This window comes from Oncorhynchus tshawytscha, linkage group LG23 (genome assembly GCF_018296145.1).
Source record: "Oncorhynchus tshawytscha isolate Ot180627B linkage group LG23, Otsh_v2.0, whole genome shotgun sequence".
Taxonomy (NCBI): domain Eukaryota; kingdom Metazoa; phylum Chordata; class Actinopteri; order Salmoniformes; family Salmonidae; genus Oncorhynchus; species Oncorhynchus tshawytscha.
In genome coordinates, this window is record NC_056451.1 from 24,470,077 (window position 1) to 24,493,814 (window position 23,738).

The following is a 23,738-nucleotide window of genomic DNA, read 5'->3' on the forward strand; positions in this document are numbered from 1 at the left end:
ATTAATTCCTCCATCATTGCTAACCTGTGTGTGTGTGTGTGTGTTAGTTAGTATACTAGTTCTTCCATCATTGCTAACCTTTGTGTGTGTTAGTATACGAATTCCTCCATCATTGCTAACCTTTGTGTGTGTTAGTATATGAGTTCTTCCATCATTGCTAACCTGTGTGTGTGTGTGTGTGTGTTAGTTAGTATCCGAGTTCTTCCATCATTGCTAACCTTTGTGTGTGTTAGTATATGAGTTCTTCCATCATTGCTAACCTGTGTGTGTGTGTGTGTGTGTTAGTTAGTATCCGAGTTCTTCCATCATTGCTAACCTTTGTGTGTGTTAGTATCCGAGTTCTTCCATCATTGCTAACCTGTGTGTGTTAGTTAGTATACGAGTTCTTCCATCATTGCTAACCTGTGTGGATGTGTTAGTATACGAGTTATTCCATCATTGCTAACCTGTGTGGGTGTGTCAGTATACGAGTTCTTCCATCATTGCTAACCTTCGTGTGTGTGTTAGTATGAGTTCTTCCATTATTGCTAACCTGTGGGTGTGTTAGTTAGTATACGAGTTCTTCCATCATTGCTAACCTGTGTGTGTGTTAGTTAGTATACGAGTACTTCCATCATTGCTAACCTTCGTGGGTGTGTTAGTATACGAGTTCTTCCATCATTGCTAACCTGTGTGGGTGTGTCAGTATACGAGTTCTTCCATCATTGCTAACCTGTGTGTTAGTATACGAGTTCTTCCATCATTGCTAACCTGTGTGTTAGTATACAAGTTCTTCCATCATTGCTAACCTGTGTGGGTGTGTTAGTATTTGAGTTCTTCCATCATTTCTAACCTGTGTGTTAGTATATGAGTTATTCCATCATTGCTAACCTGTGTGTTAGTATACGAGTTCTTCCATTATTGCAAACCTGTGTGTTAGTATATGAGTTCTTCCATCATTGCTAACCTGTGTGGGTGTGTTAGTATACGAGTTCTTCCATCATTGCTAACCTGTGTGTATGTTAGTTAGTATACGAGATCTTCCATCATTGCTAACCTTTGTGGAGGTGTTAGTATACGAGTTCTTCCATCACTGCTAACCTTCGTGGGTGTGTTAGTATACGAGTTCTTCCATCATTGCTAACCTTTGTGGGGGTGTTAGTATACAAGTTCTTCCATCATTACTAAGCTGTGTGGGTGTGTTAGTATACGAGTTCTTCCATCATTGCTAACCTGTGTGTATGTTAGTTAGTATACGAGATCTTCCATCATTGCTAACCTTTGTGGGGGTGTTAGTATACGAGTTCTTCCATCATTACTAAGCTGTGTGGGTGTGTTAGTATACAAGTTCTTCCATCATTACTAAGCTGTGTGGGTGTGTTAGTATACGAGTTCTTCCATCATTACTAAGCTGTGTGTGTGTGTTAGTATACAAGTTCTTCCATCATTACTAAGCTGTGTGGGTGTGTTAGTATACGAGTTCTTCCATCATTGCTAACCTGTGTGTATGTTAGTTAGTATACGAGTTCTTCCATCACTGCTAACCTTCGTGGGTGTGTTAGTATACGAGTTCTTCCATCATTGCTAACCTGTGTGTGTGTTAGTATACGAGATCTTCCATCATTGCTAACCTTTGTGGGGGTGTTAGTATACGAGTCTTCCATCATTACTAAGCTGTGTGGGTGTGTTAGTATACGAGTTCTTCCATCATTGCTAACCTGTGTGTGTGTGTGTGTGTGTGTCCAGGAGGAGGAGGTGCAGCGTGAGGTGATTAAACAGGAGGAGTCAGTAGACCCAGACTACTGGGAGAAACTGCTGAGACACCACTATGAGCAGCAGCAGGAGGACCTGGCCCGTAACCTGGGAAAGGGCAAGAGGACCCGCAAGCCTGTCAACTACAACGACGGCTCTCAGGAGGAACGAGGTAGTAGACGGGGTACAGAACAGCGCTGCACAATGCAACCTTTTTTACCTACTCTGTGTGTGTGGATGTGAACGTGTGTTTATGTGTGTGGTGGGTAGGGTGTGTGGGATAAGAGTGTGTATATGTTGTGTTATATTGGAGCGTGTGTGTGTGTGTTAATGGTTTGTGTTTGTACTACATGTTTGTCCATGTCCCATCTCTGTCCTCTGTGTTTTTGGTGTTTCTAGTAGTATTCTAGGATTAAGCATGGGCATGATGTATCCTTCCTACTGGCTCAGTACTCTCTCCTATCTGTCTCTAACAAGATTGGTGTCAATTCCAATTCAGGAAGTGAAATTTAATTCATGTTTGACAATTTCCCATTGACAATAAAGTGACCCCAACCGTGTTAATGACTTTGGTATTGACAAGTTTAGTTCTCTTGTGAAGTTGGTTGAAGTGAATATATGTCTGTGATTGTATCTGTTATTTACTCTTTCTTCCTTCTCCCCTGAAAACAGAGTGGTCTGTGTCCTAAAACTCTCTGATTGGCTAATCATGTCTCTTCCCCGTACCTCTCTCTCCATTCTATAAGCAGATTGGCAGGAGGATCAGTCTGACAACAACTCAGATTACTCTGTGGCCTCAGAGGAGGGAGATGAGGACTTTGATGAGCGATCAGAAGGTAACAAACACTATTGTCATGAATTCAAATTGAATACATTGCATTCGGAAAGTATTCAGACCCTTCACCTTTTCCAACATGTTTTTATGTTACAGCCTAATTCTAAAATGTATTAAATAAAACATTTTGCTCATCAATCTACACACCCCATAATACATAATACATACCCCATAATGACAAATTGGAAACCGTTTTTTTTAAACAACATTTTTGCAGAAATACATTATTTACATAAGTATTCAGACCCTCGAAATTGAGCTCAGGTGCATCCTGTTTCCATTGATCATCCTTGAGATGTTTTTACAACTTGATTGGAGTCCACCTGTGGTAAATTCACTTGATTGGACATGATTTGGATTTGGAAAGTATTCAGACCCCTTCACATTTTGTTACATTACAGCCTTATTCTAAAATTGATTCAAATTAATGATAATGACAAAGCAAAAACTGTTTTTTTGAAATTTTTGCAAAATTATTTATAAAAAATAAAAAAACTGAAATATCACATTTACATAAGTATTCAAACCTTTGCTCAGTACTTTGTTGAAGCACCTTTGGCAGCAATTACAGCCTCGATGACGCTCCAGGTTTGGCGCACCTGTATTTGGGGAGTTTCTCCCATTCTTCTCTGCAGATCCTCTCAAGCTCTGTCAGGTTGGATGGGGAGTATCACTCCAGAGATGTTCAGGTCTCTCCAGAGATGTTTGATCAGGTTCAAGTCCGGGCTCTGGCTGGGCCACTCAAGGACATTCAGAGACTTGTCCTGAAGCCACTCATGCATTGTCTTGGCTGTGTGCTTCGTGTTGTTGTCCTGTTGGAAGGTCTGAGGTCCTGAGTGCTCTGGAGCAGGTTTTCATCAAGGATCTCTGTCCTTTGCTCTGTTGATCTTTCCCCCGATCCTGACTGGTCTCCCAGTCCCTGCCGCTGACAAACATCCCCACGACATGATGTTGCACCACCATGCTTTACCGTAGGGATGGTATTGGCCAGGTGATGAGCGGACCTGGTTTCTTCCAGATGTGACCTTGGCATTCAGGCCAAAGAGTTTAATCTTGGTTTCATCAGACCAGAGAATCTTGGTCTGCCTAATTTTTTTTTATTTTTCTATATATTTCACCTTTTATTTAACCAGGTAAGCTAGTTGAGAACAAGTTCTCATTTACAACTGCGACCTGGCCAAGATAAAGCAAAGCAGTTCGACACATACAACAACACAGAGTTACACGTGGAATAAACAAGTTTACAGTCAATAAGACAATAGATAAAAAGAAAGTCTATATACAGCGTGTGCAAATGGCGTGAGGAGGTAGGCAATAAATAGGTGGAGTGCTGCAGATATATGGTTGACCTTCTGAAAGGTTCTCCTATCTCCACAGAGGAACTCTGGAGATCTGTCAGAGTGACCATCGGGTTCTTGCTCAGTTTGGCCGGGCGGCCAGCTCTAGGAAGAGTCTTGGTGGTTCCAAACTTCTTCAATTTAAGATTGATGGAGGCCACTGTGTTCTTGGGGACCTTCAATGCTGCAGAAATGTTTTGGTACTCTTCCCCAGACCTGTGGCTCGACACAATCCTGTCTCGGAGCTCTACGGACAATTCCTTCGACCTCATGTCTTGGTTTTTGCTCTGGCATGCATTGTCAACTGTGGGGGTTTTCGGTGAAAAGACACATTTTTTCATCCTCCTGAGGTTGAAGAGGTACTGTTGCAAAATGACATTTCCACAAAATGATGATAATGCTTTGCAACAAAATTAAGGGTAACATTTCCAAATGCACTGTATGAGTGTGTGTTTGTGTCTGTGCAAATAAATGGATCTCTGTTATGTGCCAGTTCGAATTAGTGTTTGCTTGTGTGTTTTCCTACAAATGACAGAAAGTGAAAGAGTGTAAGCATTTGTGTGTGAGAATGAGCGCGAGAGAGAGCAACTGATTCTGTTAGCCAGTTATATCAGGCCAATTAAATTATAATAGTACGAAACTATTCCACACTACAAGTCTAAGTAAGCAGAAGCACAAACAAATACTTAATGGCCGACTTAAGTTAGAAGGGCCGGTAAGCCCCAACTACTGATACAGGGTTAGATATATGTTCATCCACCTAATGGTTCATTTAGGATTGGGCATAGAATAATCTGATTATAGATCTGTGGTTAATGTCAGTTCTACCTGGAGTGTCACGAAGCTGTGTCCCATGCAAACGTCTTTCAAACGGCCCCTACAGATTATACAGAAACAGACTAACTCCTGCATCGATTTGTAAGAGAGGGCAGCAACATGGTCAGAATATATCAATTCTGTACAGTTAATCATCCATGTTCTTTTTGAGGATCTGTTCAAATTCTTATTTTGAGGTTTATAGTGTGGTGCTCATACATAAAATTCGAAGAAACAGTTGAATGCACTTGTGATTACATCCATTCTTTGAGTTTATGGATATCCAATCATTGTTAAGTTAATATATGATTGTGGTCAACATGACATTTGGTTAAACTACAAGTGTTTTGAAATGGAAGGGTTGCAGGTAAAAAGTCTGGTGTAGAATAAATTCGCACAAAAATCATCCAGGACATACAGTGGGGCAAAAAGTATTTAGTCAGCCACCAATTGTGCAAGTTCTCCCACTTAAAAGATGAGATAGGCCTGTAATTTTCATCATAGGTACTCTTCAACTATGACAGACAAAATGAGAAAAGAAATCCAGAAAATCACATTGTAGGATTTTTAATGAATTTATTTTCAAATTATGGTGGAGAATAAGTATTTGATCAATAACAAAAGTTTATCTCAATACTTATAAACCCTTTGTTGGCAATGACAGAGGTCAAATGTTTTCTCTAAGTCTTCTCAAGGTTTTCACACACTGTTGCTGGTATTTTGGCCCATTCCCCCATGCAGATCTCCTCTAGAGCAGTTATGTTTTGGGGCTGTTGCTGGGCAACACGGACTTTCAACTCCCTCCAAAGATTTTCTATGGGGTTGAGATCTGGAGACTAGCTAGGCCACTCCAGGACCTTGAAATGCTTCTTACGAAGCCACTCCTTCGTTGCCCGGGCGGTGTGTTTGGGATCATTGTCATGCTGAAAGACCCAGCCACGTTTCATCTTCAATGCCCTTGCTGATGGAAGGAGGTTTTCACTCAAAATCTCACGATACATGGCCCCATTCATTCTTTCCTTTACACAGATCAGTCGTCCTGGTCCCTTTGCAGAAAAACAGCCCCAAAGCATGATGTTTCCACCCCCATGCTTCACAGTAGGTATGGTGTTCTTTGGATGCAACTCAGCATTCTTTGTCCTCCAAACACGACGAGTTGAGTTTTTCCCCAAAGTTCTATTCTGGTTTCATCTGACCATATGACATTCTCCCAATCTTCTTCTGGATCATCCAAATACTCTCTAGCAAACTTCAGATGGGCCTGGACATGTGCTGGCTTAAGCAGGGGGCACGTCTGGCACTGCAGGATTTGAGTCCCTGGCGGCGTAGTGTGTTACTGATGGTAGGCTTTGTTACTTTGGTCCCAGCTCTCTGCAGGTCATTAACTAGGTCCCCCCGTGTGGTTCTGGGATTTTTGCTCACCGTTCTTGTTATCATTTTGACCCCATGGGGTGAGATCTTGCGTGGAGCCCCAGATCGAGGGAGATTATCAGTGGTCTTGTATGTCTTCCATTTCCTAATAATTGCTCCCACAGTTGATTTCTTCAAACCAAGCTATACCTATTGCAGATTCAGTCTTCCCAGCCTGGTGCAGGTCTACAATTTTGTTTCTGGTGTCCTTTGACAGCTCTTTGGTCTTGGCCATAGTGGAGTTTGGAGTGTGACTGTTTGAGGTTGTGGACAGGTGTCTTTTATACTGATAACAAGTTCAAACAGGTGCCATTAATACAGGTAACGAGTGGAGGACAGAGGAGCCTCTTAAAGAAGAAGTTACAGGTCTGTGAGAGCCAGAAATCTTGCTTGTTTGTAGGTGACCAAATACTTATTTTCCACCATAATTTGCAAATAAATTCATTAAAATCCTACAATGTGATTATCTGGATTTTTTTTTATCCTAATTTTGTCTGTCATAGTTGAAGTGTACCTATGATACAAAATTACAGGCCTCTCTCATCTTTTTAAGTGGGAGAACTTGCACAATTGGTGGCTGACTGTATGTGTGTATGTATTATGTAAGAAAGACAATATATATTCTATATAAAGAAGCGTTTTGGTGGGAAAACAAGAATTCATACAATGTTGGTCAGAAATGTGACATGCTGTTGTCTGGGTTCGAACCATTGATCTATTGATTGAACGGCAGATTGCTCCATGGTGGTAGATAAAACAGTAATGACAGCAGATTTCACCCTGAGTAAGGGACTCTAAATCGTCATAATCGTAAATATTTCCATGCTAAACGGTAAACACGTTGACAGAAGTTTAATCTGATGTTCACTTGCCTCGGTTGATGTTCGCGTCACAGAACATTCGAAGCGGATTTTATTACAGCGCGACAGATACAGTAGCTACTCGCGATTACATTTTTCGTTATTGAGGTGTTCCTTTCGATCATCTGCCCATTTCGATTGCTACAGTCAGTGAGTGAGTGCTCTTTCAAGATCAGATATATCGAGAAGTAGCAGCATCGTCTGTGAATACGATATCTACTAATTCAATTCGAAGGGCATGAGAAACATATGTTAACATTGCCAAAGCAAGTGAAATAGATAATAAACAAAAGTGAAATAAACAATAAAAAATTAACAGTAAACATGACACTCACAGAAGTTCCAAATGAATAGAGACATTTCAAATGTAATAGTATGGCTACATACTGTGTTGTAGCGATGTGCAAATCGTTAAAGTTAGCTATTAGCTAACTTTCGCTAATATCAGGGATGTATTCACTTAGAACAAAACGGGAGGTACCTTCCTGATTTTTTCAATATATAAACTGTTTTATTGTGCTACATTGCAAACCGTTTTCCGTTTGCAACTGTTTGCTGAGATGTGAACTAATGATACACACCATTGCCTCCTTGCAATTAGTTTTTCAGCAAGTTCACTGGTGATGCAGCAACAATGTATCAGTCAATATATGTCTTTCAGACAATACAGGGTTTGAATCCCTTATCATGTCATATTCTATGGTACACTATTTCAAGTAGGTCTGTCTGCAACTTGTATCTGCAATTGGTTGTAAAAATTGCAAAGCCTTGCTAAAAACATCTGGTAGAGAGGTAAAATAGCACACAATTCCATACTGTTTTGAGGGGTCATTCAATCAAAATCTCATATAGTGATGTAGGGAGTTTACCCCAACTCTATTGCAGGATGAATTGTGTGTGTGTCAGTACACATTAATATGTGTGTATTTTCTGTGTGTGAGTGTACAGTCGTGGCCAAAAGTTTTGAGAATGACAAAAATATGAATTTTCAGAAAGTCTGCTGGCTCAGTTTGTATGGTGGCAATTTGCATATACTCCAGAATGTTATGAAGATAAATCAGATTAATTGCAAAAACCCTCTTTGTCATCCAAATGAACTGAATCCCCAAAAAACATTTCCACTGCATTTCAGCCCTGCTACAAAAGGACCCGTTGACATGTCAGTGATTCTCTCGTTAACACAGGTGTGAGTGTTGACGAGGACAAGGCTGGAGATCACTCTGTCATGCTGATTGAGTTTGAATAACAGACTGGAAGCTTCAAAAGGAGGGTGGTGCTTGGAATCATTGTTCTTCCTCTGTCAACCATGGTTACCTGCAAGGAAACATGTGCCGTCATCATTGCTTTGCACAGAAAGGGCTTCACAGGCAAGGATATTGCTGCCACTAAGATTGGATCTAAATCAACCATTTATTGGATCATCAAGAACTTCAAGGAGAGCGGTTCAATTGTTGTGAAGAAGGCTTTAGTGCACCCAAGAAAGTCCAGCAAGCGCCAGGACCGTCTCCTAAAGTTGATTCAGCTGCGGGATCGGGGCACCACCACTACAGAGCTTGCTCAGGAATGGCAGCAGGCAGGTGTGAGTGCATCTGCACGCACAGTGAAGCGAAGACCTTTGGAGGATGGTCTGGTGTCAAGAAGGCCAGCAAAGAAGCCACTTCTCTCCAGGAAAAACATCAGGGACAGACTGATATTCTGCAAAAGGTACAGGGATTGGACTGCTGAGGACTGGGGTAAAATCCATTTTCTCTGATGAATCCCCTTTCCGATTGTTTGGGGCATCCGGAAAAAGCTTGTCCGGAGAAGACAAGGTGAGCTCTACCATCAGTCCTGTGTCATGACAACAGTAAAGCATCCTGAGACATTTCATGTGTGGGGTTGCTTCTCTGCCAAGGAGTGGGCTCACTCACAATTTTGCCTAAGAACACAGCCATGAATAAAAAATGGTACCAACACATCCTCTGAGAGCAACTTCTCACAACCGTCCAGGAACAGTTTGGTAACGAGCAATGCCTTTTCCAGCATGATGGAGTACCTTGCCATAAGGCAAAAGTGATAACTAAGTGGCTCGGGGAACAAAACATCAACATTTTGGGTCCATGGCCAGGAAACTCCCCAGACCTTAATCCCATTGAGAACTTGTGGTCAATCCTCAAGAGGGTGGACAAACAAAACCCCACAAATTCTGACAAACTCCAAGCATTGATTATGCAAGAATGGGCTGCCATCATTCAGGATTTGGCCTAGAAGTTAATTGACAGCATGCCAGGGCGGATTGCAGAGCTCTTGAAAAAGAAGGGTCAACACTGCAAATATTGACTCTTTGCATCAACTTCATGTAATTGTCAATAAAAGCCTTTGACACTTATGAAATGCTTGTAATTATACTTCAGTATTCCGTAGTAACATCTGACAAAAATATCTAAAGACACTGAGGCAGCAGACTTTGTAAAAATTAATATTTGTGTCATTCTCAAAACTTTGGCCACGACTGAAGTGTGTGTGTGAGACTAACATGACATGACCTGTGTTTCTCCATCCAACCAGCCAACACCCGCAGGCCAAGCCGCAAGGGGCTGAGGAACGAAAGGGACAAACCACTGCCCCCCCTGTTGGCCAGAGTGGGAGGCAACATTGAGGTCAGACTGCAGCTTCTATCAGTCTCTCTCACCGTCTGTCACTCAAAATAAAAATCGACATTGTTCTCTTCATATCTCCCTCAACAAGCAGTCTTTTCTTTCACCATGTCTACTTCTGCCTGCACATTTTCCTCTCTCTCTTTACCACTTGTCTTTTGTCTCTTTCAGTGTGTATGTTGCTCTAACCCCCCCCTCTCTCTCTCTCACACACACACACACACACACACACAGGTGTTGGGCTTCAATGCGCGCCAGAGAAAGGCTTTCCTGAATGCAGTGATGCGCTATGGGATGCCTCCTCAGGATGCCTTCACCACCCAGTGGCTGGTCAGAGACCTCAGGGGGAAGTCTGAGAAAGAGTTCAAGTGAGTCTTTGTGTTAACTTCTCTAGGGTACGGGCAGCATTTAGAATTTTGGATGAAAAGCATGCCCAAATTAAACATCTCTCTACTCAGGCCCAGAAGATAGGATATGCATATAATTAGTAGATTTGTTTCCAAAACTGTTACAATAATGTCTGTGAGTATAACAGAACTGATTTATAATTGTACGGTATGCTTTTGCTGTAAGGCATTTTTCAAATCTGATACCGTGGTTGGATTCATAAGAAGTTCATCTTTAAACCAATGTAAAATAGTTGTATCTTTTCTGAATTTTTATAATGAGTTTTTCTGTATTTGAATTTGGCCCTCTGCAATCTCACTGGATGTTGGCCAGGTGGGACGCTAAGCGTCCCAAATACCCTAGAGAGGTTAATGTCGATGTTATATCTATTTATGTGTGTCTGCAGTATTTATGTGTGTGTGTGTTCCCAGGGGTCCGTATAACAGTATTCTCTCTCCCTCTCAGGGCGTATGTCTCTCTCTTCATGCGTCATCTCTGTGAGCCGGGGGCTGACGGAGCAGAGACCTTCGCTGACGGGGTTCCACGCGAGGGGTTGTCACGACAACACGTCCTTACACGCATCGGCGTGATGTCATTGATCAGGAAGAAAGTAAGCAATGTGTTATCAATTGATCATTTGTTGTTTTGTTTTCATCTAATTGGTGTATGTATTGATTGTTTTGATGTCCAGGTGCAGGAGTTTGAGCATGTGAACGGCCAGTGGTCCATGCCCTGGATGATGGAGCTGGAGGAGAACAGGAGGCTGGCAGCCATCGCTGCTGGAGAGGATGTCAAAACACCTTCTACTGGAACCCCGCTGACACACAGCCCAACACCCCCGCCCCAGGTACACACACACACACACACACACACACACACACACACACACACACACACACACACACACACACACACACACACAGCCCAACACCCCTGCCCCAGGTACCCTGCCCCAGGTACACACACACACACACACACACACACACACACACACACACACACACACACACACACACACAACACCCCTGCCCCAGGTACACACACACACACACACACACACACACACACACACACACACACACACACACACACACAGCCCAACACCCCGCCCCAGGTACACACACACACACACACACACACACACACACACACACACACACACACACACACACACACACACAGTAACACCCCGCCCCAGGTACACACACACACAGCCCAACACCCCGCCCCAGGTACACACACACACACACACACACACACACACACACACACACACACACACACACACACACAGCCCAACACCCCTGCCCCAGGTACACACACACACACACACACACACAGCACACACACACATATACACAGCCCAACACCCCCGCCCCAGGTACACACATACACACACACACACACACACACACACACAGCCCAACACCCCCACCCCAGGTACACACACAGACACACACACACACACACACACACACACACACACACAGCCCAACACCCCGCCCCAGGTACACACACACACACACACACACACACACACACACACACACACAGCCCAACACCCTGCCCCAGGTACACACACACACACACACACAGCCTAACACCCCTGCCCCCACACACACACACACACACACACACACACACACACACACACACAGCCTAACACCCCCACCCCAGGTACACACACACACACACACACACACACACACACACACACACACACACACACACACACACACACACAGCCCAACACCCCACCCCAGGTACACACACAGACACACACACACACACACACACAGCCCAACACCCCTGCCCCAGGTACACACACACACACACACACAGCCCAACACCCCCACCCCAGGTACACACACACACACACAGCCCAACACCCCCACCCCAGGTACACACACACACACACAGCCCAACACCCCGCCCCAGGTACACACACACACACACACACACACACACACACACAGCCCAACACCCCACCCCAGGTACACACACACACACACACACACAGCCCAACATCCCCGCCCCAGGTACACACACACACACACAGCCCAACACCCCCGCCCCAGGTACACACACACACACAGCCCAACACCCCCGCCCCAGGTACACACACACACACACACACACAGCCCAACACCCCTGCCCCAGGTACACACACACACACACACGCACACACACACATATACACAGCCCAACACCCCGCCCCAGGTACACACACACACACACACACACACACACACACACACACACACAGCCCAACACCCCTGCCCCAGGTACATACACACACACACACACACACACAACACCCCCGCCCCAGGTACACACACACACACACACACAGCCCAACACCCCTGCCCCAGGTACACACACACACACACACACAGCACACACACACACACACACACACCAACACCCCGCCCCAGGTACACACACACACACACACACACACACACACACACACACACACAGCCCAACACCCCCACCCCAGGTACACACACACACACACACACACACACACACCCACACAGCCCAACACCCCCGCCCCAGGTACACACACACACACACACACACACACACACACACACACACACACACACACACACACACAGCCCAACACCCACCCCGGTACACACACACACACACAACACCCCACACACACACACACAGCCCAACACCCCGCCCCCCAGGTACACACACACACACACACACACACACAGCCCAACACCCCACCCCAGGTACACACACACACACACACAGCCCAACACCCTGCCCCAGGTACACACACACACACAGCCCAACACCCCGCCCCACACACACACACACACACAGCCCAACACCCCCGCCCCAGGTACACACACACACACACACACAGCCCAACACCCCCGCCCCAGGTACACAGACACACACACACACACACACACACACAGACACACATCCCAACATCCCCGCCCCAGGTACACACACACACACACACACAGACACACACAGCCCAACACCCCGCCCCAGGTACACACACACACACAACACCCCCGCCCCAGGTACACACACACACACACAGCCAACACCCCGCCCCAGGTACACACACACACACACACACACAGACACACACACACACACACACACAGCCCAACACCCCTGCCCCAGGTACACACACACACACACACACACACACAGCCCAACATCCGCCCCAGGTACACACACACACACACAGACACATACACACACAGCACAACACCCCTGCCCCAGGTACACACACACACACACACACACACACACACACACACACACACAGGCAACACCCCTGCCCCAGGTACACACACACACACACAGCCCAACATCCCGCCCCACACACACAGCCCAACACCCTGCCCCAGGTACACACACACACACACAGCCCAACATCCCTGCCCCACACACACACACAAACACACACAGCCCAACATCCCGCCCCAGGTACACACACACACACACACACACACACACACACACACACACACACACACAGCCCAACACCCCCGCCCCAGGTACACACACACACACACACACACACACACACACAGCCCAGCATCCCGCCCCCAGGTACACACACAGACACACACACACAGCACAACACCCCTGCCCCATGTACACACACACACACACACACACACACACACACACACACACACACACACACAGGCCAACACCCCTGCCCCAGGTACACACACACACACACCTGCCCCAGGTACACACACACAGACACACACACACACACACACACACACAGCCCAACACCCCGCCCCAGGTACACACACACACACACACACACACACACACACACACACACACACACACACACACACACACACACACAGCCCAACATCCGCCCCAGGTACACACACAGACACACACACAGCACAACACCCTGCCCCATGTACACACACACACACACAGGCCAACACCCCTGCCCCAGGTACACACACACACACACACAGCCCAACATCCCCGCCCCAGGTACACACACACACAGCCCAGCATCCTGCCCCAGGTACACACACACACACACACACACAGCCCCAACATCCCTGCCCCAGGTACACACACAAACACACACACAGACAGCCCAACATCCCCGCCCCAGGTACACACAGACACACACACACACAAACACAGTAAGATGGAAATATACTCAATCCTTCTCTCATGCTCTCTTTGTCGCTAACAGAGGACCTCACTAAGTCTGAAGACACTGGCAAGGAGACAGAGGTAAAGAAGGAGGGAGAGGCAGAAAAGGACGGCAGGGTGCACAGCAAGACAGAAGACCCAGAGGTGAACATTCTTTATTACATTATACTGCACCCTCCGCTCAGATTGTGATGTCATCCCATCACTACCCTAATCCTGACCCCTTTTCCTCCTCACAGATTATTGAAATCCCTGACGAGATGGAAAAACGCTCTGAAAGGAAAGAGGCAGAGGGAGAGTCCTCCACCACAGAGAATGACAAAGAAAAGAACAAAGACACAGAAGAGAAGGAGGATAAAGAGACTGAAGAGAAGGAAACCAAGGAAACCCAAAAGGAGACTGCAGACAAGGAGAACGATTCCCCCACTGAGGTCAAAGGTGAAGGGTCAGAGGCCACAGCAATGTCAGAGGAGGCCAAGCCTAAAGGTCAGTCGGGACAGTCAGGGTGACACAGATACTGTATTAAGGTCATGTCTCCTGTGGTTGTGACCCCTGACCTGCGTTCTCTCTGTTATAGTGGAGGAGAGCAAAGAGGAGAAGATGGACACCAGTCCTCTTGTAGAGGACAAGAAAGGTAGGTTCTTCTGTTCCTTACACACATTTATGGACACACACACAAGAACAAACATATGGTGCTAACCCAGTATTCTTCCTCCCTTCAGAGCAAAAAGAGGAGAAAGATGGTTTGAAGACCGAGGAGTCTGGCAAGCTGCAGAATGGAGAGAACAGTAAAGAAGGAGTGGCAGCAGCAGTGGTGAATGTGAGTGAGGAGAAGAAGAAGGCTACCAAGCAGAGGTTCATGTTCAACATCGCAGACGGAGGATTCACAGGTACACACACAGATCTAGGATCAGCGATCCCTCCCCAACTCCCTAACCTTAACTAGTAACCATTGGGGGACAGGGGGATGCAAACTGTCCTTTGTTCATTTTCAGTCTCTCTTAACATCTCTCTCTCTCTCCAGAGCTCCACTCTCTGTGGCAGAACGAGGAGAGGGCGGCGACCGTCACCAAGAAGACATTTGAGATCTGGCATCGTCGCCATGACTACTGGCTGCTGGCTGGCATCATACAGTATCCTTTCACTCTGTACCAACGTCCCTCTGTACCAACTTCACCCTGTACCAACCTCTCTCTGTACCAACCGCTCTCTGTACCAACCGCTCTCTGTACCAACCGCTCTCTGTACCAACCGCTCTCTGTACCAACCTCTCTCTGTACCAACCTCTCTCTGTACCAACGTCACTCTGTACCAACGTCACTCTGTACCAACGTCACTCTGTACCAACCTCTCTCTGTACCAACCTCTCTCTGTACCAACCTCTCTCTGTACCAACGTCACTCTGTACCAACCTCACCCTGTACCAATGTCTCTCTGTACCAACCTCACTCTGTACCAACCTCACTCTGTACCAACCTCACTCTGTACCGACCTCAATCTGTACCAACGTCACTCTGTACCAACGTCACTCTGTACCAACCTAACTTTGTACCAATGTCACTCTGTACTAACCTCTTCTGTACCAACGTCATTCTGTACCAACCTCACTCTGTACTAACCTCACTTTGTACCAACGTCTCTCTGTACCAACGTCTCTCTGTACCAACCTCAGTCAACCTCACTCTGTACCAACCTCACTCTGTACCAACGTCTCTCTGTACCAACGTCACTCTGTACCAACGTCTCTTTGTACCAACCTCACTCTGTACCAACGTCTCTCTGTACCAACGTCACTCTGTACCAACCTCTCTCTGTACCAACCTCTCTCTGTACCAACCTCTCTCTGTACCAACGTCACTCTGTACCAACGTCATTCTGTACCAACGTCACTCTGTACCAACGTCTCTCTGTACCAATCTCACTCTGTACCAATCTCACTCTGTACCAACCTCACTCTGTACCAACCTCACTCTGTACCAACCTCACTCTGTACCAACGTCTCTCTGTACCAACCTCTCTCTGTACCAACGTCCCTCTGTACCAACGTCTATTTGTACCAACCTCACTCTGTACCAACGTCTCTCTGTACCAACGTCTCTCTGTACCAACCTCTCTCTGTACCAAACTCTCTCTGTACCAACCTCTCTCTGTACCAAGGTCACTCTGTACCAACCTCACTGTACCAACCTCTCTGTACCAACCTCACTCTGTACCAACGTCTCTCTGTACCAACGTCACTCTGTACCAACGTCACTCTGTACCAACGTCACTCTGTACCAACCTCTCTCTGTACCAACCTCTCTCTGTACCAACCTCTCTCTGTACCAACCTCTCTCTGTACCAACGTCACTCAGTACCAACCTCACCCTGTACCAATGTCTCTCTGTACCAACCTCACTCTGTACCAACCTCACTCTGTACCAACCTCACTCTGTACCGACCTCAATCTGTACCTACGTCACTCTGTACCAACGTCACTCTGTACCAACCTAACTTTGTACCAATGTCACTCTGTACCAACCTCTTCTGTACCAACGTCATTCTGTACCAACCTCACTCTGTACTAACCTCACTTTGTACCAACGTCTCTCTGTACCAACGTCTCTCTGTACCAACCTCAGTCAACCTCACTCTGTACCAACCTCACTCTGTACCAACCTCACTCTGTACCAACCTCACTCTGTACCAACGTCTCTCTGTACCAACGTCTCTTTGTACCAACCTCACTCTGTACCAACGTCTCTCTGTACCAACGTCTCTTTGTACCAACCTCACTCTGTACCAACGTCTCTCTGTACCAACGTCTCTCTGTACCAACGTCACTCTGTACCAACGTCACTCTGTACCAACGTCACTCTGTACCAACGTCTCTCTGTACCAACGTCTCTCTGTACCAACGTCACTCTGTACCAACGTCACTCTGTACCAACGTCACTCTGTACCAACGTCTCTCTGTACCAATCTCACACTGTACCAATCTCACTCTGTACCAACCTCACTCTGTACCAACCTCACTCTGTACCAACCTCACTCTGTACCAATGTCTCTCTGTACCAACCTCTCTCTGTACCAACGTCCCTCTGTACCAACGTCTATTTGTACCAACCTCACTCTGTACCAACGTCTCTCTGTACCAACGTCTCTCTGTACCAACCTCTCTCTGTACCAAACTCTCTCTGTACCAACCTCTCTCTGTACCAAGGTCACTCTGTACCAACCTCACTGTACCAACCTCTCTCTGTACCAACCTCACTCTGTACCAACGTCTCTCTGTACCAACCTCACTCTGTACCAACGTCACTCTGTACCAACCTCTCTCTGTACCAACCTCTCTCTGTACCAACCTCTCTCTGTACCAACCTCTCTCTGTACCAACGTCACTCTGTACCAACCTCACCCTGTACCAATGTCTCTCTGTACCAATCTCACTCTGTACCAACCTCACTCTGTACCAACCTCACTCTGTACCGACCTCAATCTGTACCAACGTCACTCTGTACCAACGTCACTCTGTACCAACCTAACTTTGTACCAATGTCACTCTGTACCAACCTCTTCTGTACCAACGTCATTCTGTACCAACCTCACTCTGTACTAACCTCACTTTGTACCAACGTCTCTCTGTACCAACGTCTCTCTGTACCAACCTCAGTCAACCTCACTCTGTACCAACCTCACTCTGTACCAACCTCACTCTGTACCAACGTCTCTCTGCACCAACGTCTCTTTGTACCAACCTCACTCTGTACCAACGTCTCTCTGTACCAACGTCTCTTTGTACCAACCTCACTCTGTACCAACGTCTCTCTGTACCAACGTCACTCTGTACCAACGTCACTCTGTACCAACGTCACTCTGTACCAACGTCTCTCTGTACCAACGTCTCTCTGTACCAACGTCTCTTTGTACCAACCTCACTCTGTACCAACGTCTCTCTGTACCAACGTCACTCTGTACCAACCTCTCTCTGTACCAACCTCTCTCTGTACCAACCTCTCTCTGTACCAACGTCACTCTGTACCAACGTCATTCTGTACCAACGTCATTCTGTACCAACGTCACTCTGTACCAACGTCTCTCTGTACCAATCTCACTCTGTACCAATCTCACTCTGTACCAACCTCACTCTGTACCAACCTCACTCTGTACCAACCTCACTCTGTACCAACGTCTCTCTGTACCAACCTCTCTGTGTACCAACGTCCCTCTGTACCAACGTCTATTTGTACCAACATCACTCTGTACCAACGTCTCTCTGTACCAACGTCTCTCTGTACCAACCTCTCTCTGTACCAAACTCTCTCTGTACCAACCTCTCTCTGTACCAAGGTCACTCTGTACCAACCTCACTGTACCAACCTCTCTCTGTACCAACCTCACTCTGTACCAACGTCTCTCTGTACCAACGTCACTCTGTACCAACGTCTCTTTGTACCAACCTCACTCTGTACCAACGTCTCTCTGTACCAACGTCTCTTTGTACCAACCTCACTCTGTACCAACGTCTCTCTGTACCAACGTCACTCTGTACCAACGTCACTCTGTACCAACGTCACTCTGTACCAACGTCACTCTGTACCAACGTCACTCTGTACCAACGTCTCTCTGTACCAACGTCTCTCTGTACCAACGTCTCTTTGTACCAACCTCACTCTGTACCAACGTCTCTCTGTACCAACGTCACTCTGTACCAACCTCTCTCTGTACCAACCTCTCTCTGTACCAACCCTCTCTGTACCAACCTCACTCTGTACCAACCTCATTCTGTACCAACGTCACTCTGTACAAACGTCTCTCTGTACCAATCTCACTCTGTACCAATCTCACTCTGTACCAACCTCACTCTGTACCAACCTCACTCTGTACCAACCTCACTCTGTACCAACGTCTCTCTGTACCAACCTCTCTCTGTACCAACGTCCCTCTGTACCAACGTCTATTTGTACCAACATCACTCTGTACCAACGTCTCTCTGTACCAACGTCTCTCTGTACCAACCTCTCTCTGTACCAAACTCTCTCTGTACCAACCTCTCTCTGTACCAAGGTCACTCTGTACCAACCTCACTGTACCAACCTCTCTCTGTACCAACCTCACTCTGTACCAACGTCTCTCTGTACCAACGTCACTCTGTACCAACGTCACTCTGTACCAACCTCTCTCTGTACCAACCTCTCTCTGTACCAACCTCTCTCTGTACCAACCTCTCTCTGTACCAACGTCACTCTGTACCAACCTCACTCTGTACCAACCTCACTCTGTACCAACCTCACTCTGTACCGACCTCAATCTGTACCAACGTCACTCTGTACCAACGTCACTCTGTACCAACCTAACTTTGTACCAATGTCACTCTGTACCAACCTCTTCTGTACCAACGTCATTCTGTACCAACCTCACTCTGTACTAACCTCACTTTGTACCAACGTCTCTCTGTACCAACGTCTCTCTGTACCAACCTCAGTCAACCTCACTCTGTACCAACCTCACTCTGTACCAACGTCTCTCTGTACCAACGTCTCTTTGTACCAACCTCACTCTGTACCAACGTCTCTCTGTACCAACGTCACTCTGTACCAACGTCACTCTGTACCAACGTCACTCTGTACCAACGTCTCTCTGTACCAACGTCTCTTTGTACCAACCTCACTCTGTACCAACGTCTCTCTGTACCAACGTCTCTTTGTACCAACCTCACTCTGTACCAACCTCACTCTGTACCAACGTCTCTCTGTACCAACGTCACTCTGTACCAACGCCTCTCTCTCTGTACCAACGTCTCTCTGTACCAACGTCTCTCTGTACCAACCTCACTCTGTACCAACGTCTCTCTGTACCAACGTCACTCTGTACCAACCTCTCTCTGTACCAACCTCTCTCTGTACCAACCTCTCTCTGTACCAACGTCACTCTGTACCAACGTCATTCTGTACCAACGTCACTCTGTACCAACGTCTCTCTGTACCAATCTCACTCTGTACCAATCTCACTCTGTACCAACCTCACTCTGTACCAACCGCTCTCTGTACCAACCGCTCTCTGTACCAACCGCTCTCTGTACCAACCTCTCTCTGTACCAACCTCTCTCTGTACCAACGTCACTCTGTACCAACGTCTCTCTGTACCAATCTCACTCTGTACCAATCTCACTCTGTACCAACCTCACTCTGTACCAACCTCACTCTGTACCAACCTCACTCTGTACCAACGTCTCTCTGTACCAACCTCTCTCTGTACCAACGTCCCTCTGTACCAACGTCTATTTGTACCAACCTCACTCTGTACCAACGTCTCTCTGTACCAACGTCTCTCTGTACCAACCTCTCTCTGTACCAAACTCTCTCTGTACCAACCTCTCTCTGTACCAAGGTCACTCTGTACCAACCTCACTGTACCAACCTCTCTCTGTACCAACCTCACTCTGTACCAACGTCTCTCTGTACCAACGTCACTCTGTACCAACGTCACTCTGTACCAACGTCACTCTGTACCAACCTCTCTCTGTACCAACCTCTCTCTGTACCAACCTCTCTCTGTACCAACCTCTCTCTGTACCAACGTCACTCTGTACCAACCTCACCCTGTACCAATGTCTCTCTGTACCAACCTCACTCTGTACCAACCTCACTCTGTACCGACCTCAATCTGTACCAACGTCACTCTGTACCAACGTCACTCTGTACCAACCTAACTTTGTACCAATGTCACTCTGTACCAACCTCTTCTGTACCAACCTCATTTCTGTACCAACCTCACTCTGTACTAACCTCACTTTGTACCAACGTCTCTCTGTACCAACGTCTCTCTGTACCAACCTCAGTCAACCTCACTCTGTACCAACGTCACTCTGTACCAACGTCACTCTGTACCAACGTCACTCTGTACCAACGTCTCTCTGTACCAATCTCACGCTGTACCAACCTCACTCTGTACCAACCTCACTCTGTACCAACGTCTCTTTGTACCAACCTCCCTCTGTACCAACGTCTCAATGTACCAACGTATCAATGTACCAACGTCACTCTGTACCAACCTCTCTCTGTACCAATCTCTCTCTGTACCAACCTCTCTGTACCAACGTCTCTCTGTACCAACCTCTCTCTGTACCAACGTCACTCTGTACCAACGTCACTCTGTACCAACGTCTCTCTGTACCAATCTCACACTGTACCAATCTCACTCTGTACCAACCTCACTCTGTACCAACCTCACTCTGTACCAACCTCACTCTGTACCAATGTCTCTCTGTACCAACCTCTCTCTGTACCAACGTCCCTCTGTACCAACGTCTATTTGTACCAACCTCACTCTGTACCAACGTCTCTCTGTACCAACGTCTCTCTGTACCAACCTCTCTCTGTACCAAACTCTCTCTGTACCAACCTCTCTCTGTACCAAGGTCACTCTGTACCAACCTCACTGTACCAACCTCTCTCTGTACCAACCTCACTCTGTACCAACGTCTCTCTGTACCAACCTCACTCTGTACCAACGTCACTCTGTACCAACCTCTCTCTGTACCAACCTCTCTCTGTACCAACCTCTCTGTACCAACCTCTCTCTGTACCAACGTCACTCTGTACCAACCTCACCCTGTACCAATGTCTCTCTGTACCAATCTCACTCTGTACCAACCTCACTCTGTACCAACCTCACTCTGTACCGACCTCAATCTGTACCAACGTCACTCTGTACCAACGTCACTCTGTACCAACCTAACTTTGTACCAATGTCACTCTGTACCAACCTCTTCTGTACCAACGTCATTCTGTACCAACCTCACTCTGTACTAACCTCACTTTGTACCAACGTCTCTCTGTACCAACGTCTCTCTGTACCAACCTCAGTCAACCTCACTCTGTACCAACCTCACTCTGTACCAACGTCTCTCTGTACCAACGTCTCTTTGTACCAACCTCACTCTGTACCAACGTCTCTCTGTACCAACGTCTCTTTGTACCAACCTCACTCTGTACCAACGTCTCTCTGTACCAACGTCACTCTGTACCAACGTCACTCTGTACCAACGTCACTCTGTACCAACGTCTCTCTGTACCAACGTCTCTCTGTACCAAACTCTCTCTGTACCAACCTCTCTCTGTACCAAGGTCACTCTGTACCAACCTCACTGTACCAACCTCTCTCTGTACCAACCTCACTCTGTACCAACGTCTCTCTGTACCAACGTCACTCTGTACCAACGTCACTCTGTACCAACGTCACTCTGTACCAACCTCTCTCTGTACCAACCTCTCTCTGTACCAACCTCTCTCTGTACCAACCTCTCTCTGTACCAACGTCACTCAGTACCAACCTCACCCTGTACCAATGTCTCTCTGTACCAACCTCACTCTGTACCAACCTCACTCTGTACCGACCTCAATCTGTACCTACGTCACTCTGTACCAACGTCACTCTGTACCAACCTAACTTTGTACCAATGTCACTCTGTACCAACCTCTTCTGTACCAACGTCATTCTGTACCAACCTCACTCTGTACTAACCTCACTTTGTACCAACGTCTCTCTGTACCAACGTCTCTCTGTACCAACCTCAGTCAACCTCACTCTGTACCAACCTCACTCTCTACCAACCTCACTCTGTACCAACCTCACTCTGTACCAACGTCTCTCTGTACCAACGTCTCTTTGTACCAACCTCACTCTGTACCAACGTCTCTCTGTACCAACGTCTCTTTGTACCAACCTCACTCTGTACCAACGTCTCTCTGTACCAACGTCTCTCTGTACCAACGTCACTCTGTACCAACGTCACTCTGTACCAACGCCTCTCTCTCTGTACCAACGTCTCTCTGTACCAACGTCTCTCTGTACCAACGTCACTCTGTACCAACGTCACTCTGTACCAACGTCACTCTGTACCAACGTCTCTCTGTACCAATCTCACTCTGTACCAACCTCACTCTGTACCAACCTCACTCTGTACCAACGTCACTCTGTACCAACCTCTCTCTGTACCAATGTCTCTTTGTACCAACCTCTCTCTGTACCAACCTCACTCTGTACCAACGTCTATTTGTACCAACCTCACTCTGTACCAACGTCTCTCTGTACCAACGTCTCTCTGTACCAACCTCTCTCTGTACCAAACTCTCTCTGTACCAACCTCTCTCTGTACCAAGGTCACTCTGTACCAACCTCACTGTACCAACCTCTCTCTGTACCAACCTCACTCTGTACCAACGTCTCTCTGTACCAACCTCACTCTGTACCAACCTCACTCTGTACCAACCTCTCTGTACCAACCTCTCTCTGTACCAACCTCTCTCTGTACCAACCTCTCTCTGTACCAACGTCACTCTGTACCAACCTCACCTCTGTACCAATGTCTCTCTGTACCAACCTCACTCTGTACCAACCTCACTCTGTACCAACCTCACTCTGTACCGACCTCAATCTGTACCAACGTCACTCTGTACCAACGTCACTCTGTACCAACCTAACTTTGTACCAATGTCACTCTGTACCAACCTCTTCTGTACCAACGTCATTCTGTACCAACCTCACTCTGTACTAACCTCACTTTGTA

The 23,738-nt window shown here is 46.9% G+C and overlaps 1 protein-coding gene across 1 annotated transcript in view; it reads left to right on the forward strand.

Annotated features, from left to right (window-relative positions):
* The window catches only part of LOC112237890 (chromodomain-helicase-DNA-binding protein 4), a gene marked incomplete in the record, with an annotated part of 82,449 nt that overhangs the window by 11,504 nt on the left and 47,207 nt on the right, over positions 1 to 23,738 (forward strand). Inside the window, 12 exon segments of the mRNA XM_042304975.1 lie at positions 1,726 to 1,915; positions 2,481 to 2,567; positions 9,537 to 9,628; positions 9,860 to 9,993; positions 10,478 to 10,622; positions 10,704 to 10,827; positions 10,830 to 10,859; positions 14,229 to 14,332; positions 14,428 to 14,674; positions 14,766 to 14,822; positions 14,911 to 15,078; positions 15,213 to 15,321. Of these exon segments, the coding sequence (XP_042160909.1) occupies positions 1,726 to 1,915; positions 2,481 to 2,567; positions 9,537 to 9,628; positions 9,860 to 9,993; positions 10,478 to 10,622; positions 10,704 to 10,827; positions 10,830 to 10,859; positions 14,229 to 14,332; positions 14,428 to 14,674; positions 14,766 to 14,822; positions 14,911 to 15,078; positions 15,213 to 15,321 (1,487 nt within the window).